General features: G+C 51.1%; 1 protein-coding gene across 1 annotated transcript; it reads left to right on the plus strand.

The window, feature by feature from the left end:
* Window positions 1–182: 182 nt before the first annotated feature.
* Window positions 183–8,323, plus strand: EMH_0049010 (uncharacterized protein; the record flags this gene model as incomplete). The annotated part of the gene is given in 19 exon segments (XM_038022414.1): window positions 183–313; window positions 746–842; window positions 1,097–1,302; window positions 1,597–1,950; window positions 2,147–2,727; window positions 3,054–3,199; window positions 3,391–3,587; window positions 3,754–3,880; window positions 3,884–4,045; window positions 4,180–5,073; window positions 5,254–5,344; window positions 5,548–5,993; window positions 6,247–6,501; window positions 6,665–6,863; window positions 7,104–7,185; window positions 7,363–7,508; window positions 7,725–7,857; window positions 7,992–8,060; window positions 8,194–8,323. Coding segments are annotated over 19 exon segments (4,446 nt in total).
* Window positions 8,324–8,689: the final 366 nt, after the last annotated feature.

Raw genomic sequence — 8,689 nt, forward strand, 5'->3', positions numbered from 1 at the left:
ACGTGGTAGCCGAGGGACTTCAACGCAGGTGCGTGAACCTACCTTGCCATTACACCCAGTACAACAAGTTACACTGCTTTCTTTTTTTCCTTGCTTCGGGTTGCTGAGGTTTCTGGGTATCCGTTGACTTGCTCGTATATATACAAATAATTGACAAGAGAGAATACACTGCTACCAGCGAGATGCGCGCCGCATACTTGGATGCTGTTTCTCTGTTGATCTCAGAAAGGGTTCCGAACCTTTTCCTCGTGGCAATTGCCCCTAGACGAAATCCGCGAGTTCTGCAGCGAACGCCGGCTCTGTGCTTGGGCGGGTCGGTGTGTCCTCACAAGCAAAACGGGAGTAAAGAACGGAGAGGTACCACACCCTCATTGCAGACTTCTCCCACTTCCTCTGCAAGTGCAAGTCGTTGTCATGCAGCTCTTGCGTGCGGTTCAGCCAACAATTTGCTGTGTCTGGGGGTGTTCACGCAGCTACTAATGCACATTGACGTTTTTGCAGAGGGGGAGAAGCCTCTGCGGAGAGTAAACATACTACGATTCCCACCGCCAGTGTAAATATCCCGTACTCTCCTTTAAGACCCCTAGTGACTAGTTTATTTGCTCTGTCCATCAGTTGGTTGGACAACTAGATACATTACCTACCCTCCGCGAAGTCTCTTCCCCTTCCGCAGGAAGACTGCTTCTCCTGCCTTAGGTGGCCTTCGTTAGGCTCCTTGTGTTGGGCTGTCAGAGTGTGTGTTTAGGTCTCTTGGTTCCGCCAGAAAAGCCGCTTTGACTTCTGGGGGAGAAACGAAAAATGAGAACTCCCAAGAGGCTGGCGACACTTCCAAAGACGATGTGGTGAGATGCCGATCCGTAAAGGCTATTTGCAACTAGACAGCTTTGAGCAAACAGGTTGAAATATTCTGTCCCTCAGTCAAGGCATCTGTATTGCTGGCATGAGCGGTTACAAAAGCTAATAGCCATGTGTGTAATGAAGTCGCTGCAAGTTTGAAATATGTGCAATCGGTTCTTTCAAGTAATTGCGTTGGGGTTAGCTCACGACTTGTTGCGTTTCTCCATTTGGGTGTGTCATTTTTGTGGCCCCGCTGCAGACCCTTTACCTGCATTTGTATGCTGACTTCTTGCCCAAGACCGATGCAGACTACGACGCCCTGCCCTGGAACGACTGCGACCCCTTCGTAGTAATCCATTCTGGCAATGTCAAGGGACAGAAGTCGTCTTGGACAACGACTGTACAGAACAACCGCCAAAGAGAAGTGGAGTGGGAGTGCATGACCGTTCAAGTATGCAAAGATCGGTAAGTCCCAGAGAAGTACGAGAACAACAGCATCAGCTGCAGCCACAGCATGAATGCTCAGAGGGGTGCGATATATATATATATATATATATATATATATATATATATATATATATATATATATATATATATATATATAAATATATATATAATATATATATATATATATATATATATATATATATATATATATATATATATATATATATAAACACGAAACTGCTGCAATCTTTGCACAAGCGTCTCATTCGCGTGTGTGCTCTACCTTGGAACCGTGAGCGGACTTTGCTGCAGGCGCCGCCGCCGACTGACTTTTGACGTGTTCGACTCGGACACTCCTTTCATGTTTGGCTCGGGAATCCTCAAACAGCACGTTGGCATGGCACAAATGAACCGTATACCCCTGAACCGGCCGACGTGGCTGCACATGTTTGGGGGAGCAATCCACGGCGCGAGGGAAGAGTACAACACTGCTATGATCAAGGGGGCTTTGGAGCCTCCGTCGACTTACCGCGGAAGTCTCTGCGTCCTGGCCGACACAAAACGCACCAGGCGTAGAGACTGGCCCCCCTTTCCTGACCGTGCGGGTGTCCCTGTGCACATCCAAGTGACCATCGGCAGGGCGCTCTACCTGCCAGACACATACAGGTGGGCCGTGTTCGGCGGAGCAGTCGGCGAGAATGTGTCAGCATATGCCCATTTTCTTTGGTGTTTGGGCTTGCCTACATCCCCTGCAGTCTAGGGTTCGCAAGGGCTGCATGTAAATACCCGTGCTCTTCTGTGGACGTTTCGGCTATATGCTTGTGTTTATGCCCCTGCNTGGAGGGGAAGTTGTTCCTGGCAGGGGATTTTTCTCTCAGCGCCGAGTTTCCAAGCCGGTGCCCCTCACAAGTACCCTCAGCGGCGTCCGCAAGTGCCGCGAAATGGCTGAAATCCCGCCAGCAAATGCAGATATTCTCGAGTTTCCTGGATATGTAGACAGCAAAGGAGTGCTACGGTTGTACAACTGGACCTCCCCGCGGTCGCAGATGCACCAGGACACGGCGACGGCATTCAAAGACGCCAGCACGAGCAACGGGAGAAGAAATAGCCACTTGGGCGCTGACGGCTCGGATGCAGATCCCCTTTGGAAGGACCTCGCTGAACTACCGCTATCTCTACTGAACGCTTGGGTTTTCCGAGAGTCGGAGGCGGTGTTCCTCCTTCCTCATGTGCAGCATGCCTACGTATATTTAGTCCCAGTGGGAGAGGAGCATCAGCCCCCCAAGATATTTGGCCGCATTCCTCTTACTCTGAGTGCCGGGATCAAGGCCGCTTTGGACAAGCATGGCGCCACGGGAGAAGCGAACGAATGGCCACCTCGCGAAGCATTCGCCAACGACAAACCCGAAAGCGACTCTGAATTGGAACAAACAATACCATCCAGTGAGAATTCACTATCTTACAAGAACGAACTGTTTTGACCAGATGAAAACGCCCTAAACCCTAAACCGTGTATTTATTCTCAAGGACCTGAAAATGAGGGTTTGTGGGCTTGTTGCGATTACGTTAAACACCACTAATAGAAAAAACTGTAGTCGGAGAACGCGCGGGACTTTCCTGTCTTGAGTTTGCCTCCGACCTGATCTGTTAGTGAACACTTTAATGTATTTACGGTGAGCACACAGCAAAGCATACGAAACTGGCCACGACGGGTCGATGCGGTCAAGAGCACACTAATTTTGTTTAGGCAGTTCCGTTTGTCTCTGCAGAACGCGAAACTGAAGATAAAAGTTCTCTACATCCTGCAGTGCCTCATTGTGAGAAGATGTCTTGGGAAGCCAGCACACTGCAAGACCAGAACACTGATGGAGCATTTGACGACGGCGTCGTCATCGAGCCGTTGAAGTGGATCCAGGTTCGCCACAATGAAGGCTCGCATGCTGCTGCGTGGTGCAGGGATGGATGCATGCATACATACACCGAATTTTCCTTCATATTTGCACGAAGCACTGGTGCTGCGGCCTGGCTACGAGGCGCTTTGGGTGCTGCTGCGTTGAGCTCTGAAGCTGCTGCTTTCGTGTGTCGCCGCGCTTCGTTGGTTTGCAGATGCACTGGGATCAGTCTGTTACGCCTCTCCCAGAGTGCCGTTTCCCTTCAACTTTTGCTGCTTGTCTCCTCGCCTCCGCCCGGGCGGTTTTAAGCAGTGCGCCTCCCTCGCCTGGCTACGACTCTACTGCGTCAGGGGATTCCCAAAGCAGCCTCGATAACCTCAGTCAAGGACACGATGCAGAAATAGCCGACTGGTAGGCCGGGTCAAGGTTTCTACTGGAGATGAACCCCCAGATTTGCATGAAGCTGCACAGTGCCCTTTCAAATGAAGGCGACATCCTTTTTATGATGCTACCTCCGTGTACAAGGATGTACCTACTTATACAATGTGCCAGAGAAATGTTTGCTTGAACGGCGCAGGGAGGAGAACTATGGGAGCGTCCCTTTTGAACGGCCGCAGGGACCTAAACACGAAGTTCCCAGGCCCGAGGTTATTTCGGTGTTTTGCGGAGTTGACACGAGGGAGCGCCGTTGCGGTCACATAGGGAGNGGTCATCGAACATTTCGCTCTCCTCCAGCCTCGGCCATTCGACCTTCCCCGTTTTACAAAAAAGTGTTTTTCCATGGAGATATTCTGCAGGCGAGGAGTCTGCCCGCTATGGACAATGACGCGCTCGTAAATCCTTGGTGGTCCCTGGAGGTTGAGGGGGAGGTGCGTATTAGCAAATAATTGCCGGCGCACCTGCTGCAGTATCACATGCGTTCATATTTTCTGTTCTTCGTGGTGCTGCTGTAATATGTATTCTCCCTGCTTCTGCTGTTGATTGTGAAAATGCGCCTTCGCAGCTCATTAAAATGGTGGAGGAGCAATGCATCGACCGGGAAATGAGTTGCTTAAAGACCAGCTTAAACCCCGCGTTTCTACAGCGGACAGCTGTTCCTGTATACTTGTACATTAGTCCTCATGCAAACGTCGAAACTGTCACATTGTCAGGTGGACTCCCTCCCTTTACCCAGTTGCTGCTGCCGCCACCCCCCATAGTGCTGCGTCTTTTTGACATCGACATTGAAAAAGGCGGCGAGGTAGCAAAGGAGATGATAGCCCTGGCCATAGAGTGGTCCCCTGCCAATCTGGATGAGCGTTACAGAGCGGCCATACAGAAGTTGAACTCTGAAAGCTCTCGTGAAAGGATGGGCAACGGAAAGCAGCTGACAGAATCTGTGACAGACGTTAATTACGCCCACGAAGCTGTTTGGTACGCTCTTGCAAACAGAGAACAGGCAACGTTCACCGCAGTGGAAGAAAGCATGGCAAAGAGCCTCGAATGGGATGCAAAACCCCGACTGTTGGCAGCTGTTGGTTTTGCCTTGAATGGGATTGGGGAAAGCCACAGTCAGCCTCCGAGTAAAAAATCCCCAATAGCAGGTCACCGAAGGCAAACAGACGTCGACGACAAGAAAGTAGGGATAATCCCCCAGGTTGCGTCCTGGCCAGTGCTTGCTCTGGACAACCCCGCCTACGTGAAAGCTTCGAACTGTCCGCTGTTGAAATACCACTTTGACGTTGACGTGCTGGGCATACGGTGTCTTCCGAACTCGCCTGCTCAGCAAGGGGGGTCGGAGCTCGTTCTTCAGGTTTCCGCTTTCTGGCAAGGCAGCGCCAAGGACCTGCAATTGACTTTGAGTTCCTCTGACTTCCCAGGCCCCAATGTGGTGGCTCGCTTTAGCGAAACTGAACCGGTAGGCAAACTATTGCAGCTGCTGTTTCACATCCCGCCCTANTGGTGGCTCGCTTTAGCGAAACTGAACCGGTAGGCAAACTATTGCAGCTGCTGTTTCACATCCCGCCCTATTGCTCAGGCGCTGGTATTGTGCCGATGTAAACATAGTGACTACTGCTTTGCGGATTCACCTGCATAGGATTCGCGGCGAAAGGTGTTTGTGGAGGTCGTCGACGTGAAGGAAGGGAAGATGTCGCGTCAAGTCTTACTTCCAATACGCCGCAACGTTGGTGGGCTGAAATTCTCTTACACGGTTAGAGCCTCTTTCCTGTGTTCTCGGCTCTGCCATTCTCCCATCCGCCCTACTGCATATACTGCCGCACTAGGACTCTTTAAGTAATGCTGTGCATTACCCCGATGCTGTTCTTGCTACTGTGTAAACGAAGAAAGGGTCAGAAAGATTGTTCGTCTTCCGCGTTGCCTTGTTGTACAGAATCAAGCACCTCTCCTGGTCAGTGGGTTGGGACGCGCTTGTCTATAAGTTCCTTCACCACACCATACTTACCCTACATTCAGGCGGAACTAGCTCACCTACCACATCAGGTAGAAAAGACCCAGCAGAATACATCTACAAAGACTTGCAATGGCATTGACAGAACGGAGGGAGGATTAAATGGGGTCTCCTGTAGAAAGCTGGAGTCACAGGGCGCTTACAGCAGTCGTGGTAGCGGGCGCATTATGCGCAATCATGGTATAAAGGCAATTCTACCGGATATATGTTTTCGTCTGGTAAATAGAGACGGGGATGAACTGGGTACGTTGTCACTGGCGCTCAATTCGTTCGTGAAAGTGCCCCAAGGGGAGCACTGCCTCAAGCTGCAGCTCGAGAGTCCACTGTTGGCTCGGCTACCTCCACCACTGATGGATGTTGGAATGATGGTGAGTGCCCCAGTGGCTCCACTCCATGTGACCCAGCAACAACATACCCAATTAATTTTTGTGTGCACGCGGGAGTCCTGCTCTCTACCGCCTTCAGCGGTTGTTCAAGCGCAAAAGGGAAGCAGACAAATGGGTAGCTGTTGTGGTTTGCAAGAGACGGACTGCGAAAGGGGTTCTGGCGGTGTAGCTTTGCACTACAATGACCACTGTAGTGCGTGTTGTCACCTTTGTCAATTTGCGGTTATCAACTCAGGAGCAACGGAGTATGCCTGACTTGCCGTTTGTGAATACGGTGGATGTGGACGTTTTAATCGAGTGCTTTAGCGAGCACACAGGAGAACTCATATACGACTCTGACTGCAAGGCGGGCCGTATGCTGACGGACCACGACATGTTTTTTGTCCGCGACCGTGCGGGTCGTGTCCACACCCACGTCTTGAATGCTGACGACTATTTTGCCGGCTATGGCGAGAAAGCTGACCTTCCCTTCGTAGAACCCATCTTGCAGGTGTCCCAGAAAGCCTGCATCGTTGCAACAACATTTATACCCTCCTTGCTAGCGTGGCTGCAGTCAGAGATAAATATTATCTTGTTGGCGTTGCGTGCAGTGCAGGACACCATGAGCACTTCCATTCCAACTATTTTTGTTCTGCTGAACTTGTGCTCTTCAGGCCGACTTAGCTGACCCGGGCCCCACTCCCGTCGAATATGCCAAATTTTTCGGGGAAACACGTCGCTGTAGCCGCCCCGAAAGCGGGATGGTACAGCTCGGCCCCAAACGGAGGAGTGTAGAGACCTCAAAAACATTTCGCCCTGAAGATGAAGGCCACGAAAAACCTCCCAAAAAACAAGAGTGCAAAGTAGTGGCAAGTACGCTCCGGCCTGAGGCCCTTGCGTCCCTNAAAAACCTCCCAAAAAACAAGAGTGCAAAGTAGTGGCAAGTACGCTCCGGCCTGAGGCCCTTGCGTCCCTCTGTAATGGCTTGCGTTGCTCCCTAAGTGCAGCTGAGGACACTTGAAAGCCCTTTCGTCTGGAGACAAATTAAGGTTCACTCCGCTTTAGCATGCTCTCCTGGATGACGTAAACGTTCTTGCGTTTGTGGTTGTTCAGACCGGGAAGATGATCGTGTCCGGCACGCAACGCGCACGTGGCTACGGAAGCGTGGCCATGAAGCTTCCCTGGATGACGAAAGGTAGTCAAGGCAAAGAGTTTAATGTCTATATCACTCATTAGTTTCATCGGATCTTAAGCTATGCCATCTCGCCTGAGGGCTATTTGGGATGCAGTGGCAGAAGGAGGGCTCTTTTCAGCTTTCTGCTGGATCTGCCTCACGCTAATGTGGAGCTGTGCTGGATGTGATTTGCTGCAGCTCGTGTTTGCTGGCGCGGCTGATGCTGATGCGCTCTGAGTACGCCGAATCGGAGTCCCAAGAGCCGGTGACTGCGGCCAACAAGTATATGCCGAGAAAATTGTTGCCAACGTTCAACATGGTTAACATCTTCACAAGGAAAGAAGGTAACTCAGTGCACTATGCAGTCAATGTCGCAAGCGGTGTAATTTGGTGCAGACAGTGGACAGCGTTGTCGCGTGTGATGTTCTCTTGAGTTGAAACTTCAACATTTATCTTGCAATGCCTGGTCTGCAGTCAGCCTGCATCGAGCTCACCCCTTGTTCCAATAGCAGGCAGTCGTATTATTTCGTTATCCTTCCAGTACTTACTTGCTCTTTCAGGTGTGGTGGTTTGGTCGGCTTCACCGAGCGGAGGGGAAGGCCACTTCGGCAGGGCAGGGGATCTGTTGCTCATCTTTATAACGACAGTTGACAAGCAGTACCACCGCATATGCGTTCCTAGCCTAGATATCCGGTGGGTCCGGCATGGCCGCCGTATTTCGCATGACGTGCAAGTGGACAGCTGCCTCATGGATACGATAGATTTGTTCGGACTGCCATCTTCAGTTCTTCTGCCTGCAGGCTGCCTCATGCTGTGTGCATTCTCAGATATCCCCACGAGAATGCATTCTACATCTACGACACAATCACCCAGAGCTTCGTGGACTTCCATAGAATGTACGCAAGGACCGTATCATGTTTTGACACCCGCATAGTTAACCCACTAGCTGCATGTTTGGGCCTCTCCACGTTCATGGCGCATGGTTAGTATACCTGCTGTGTTTTTGTCTCATCGTCTTTATCCGCACAGATGCCTGGAACAGAAGCTAAAGCGCCTCAAGACTCAGCTCAGAGGACGCGAACGGGACAACCTGGCAAGTCACGAACGACCCTCCCCTCGTTGCACATTCCTTACTGTCTGCGAGGTGGCTATAGCGTGACCCAGATTCTCGCAGAGCACATGCTTACCTCCTTTGCTGGTTGAGTTTGCTTTTCATGCCGCGCCGCACAGGTGGGACAGTCGGACCAGCAAGAACTTGAACTAGAGATCTTCGAAATCGAAACCGAACTGGCGAGACTCCGCGAAGCCGTGCGTTTTCCAACTTCATTTTCCGTTTCTACAAATATCATGAAGAACTGCCTGAAATATTTCAGTTAGAAAACGAACTGCAAGTACCGGCACCCAGTCTTAAGACGAACACATTTTGCCTATATGGGAGTGTGCGGGCTTGGGCTTTTGCAGGGTGGCGGATACCGACGGGAGGTATGTGATGATCCCCAGGCTGGCTTCGGCTACGCACTTGACG

This window comes from Eimeria mitis, genomic scaffold (genome assembly GCF_000499745.2).
Source record: "Eimeria mitis Houghton genomic scaffold, Emh_scaff2125, whole genome shotgun sequence".
NCBI lineage: Eukaryota > Apicomplexa > Conoidasida > Eucoccidiorida > Eimeriidae > Eimeria > Eimeria mitis.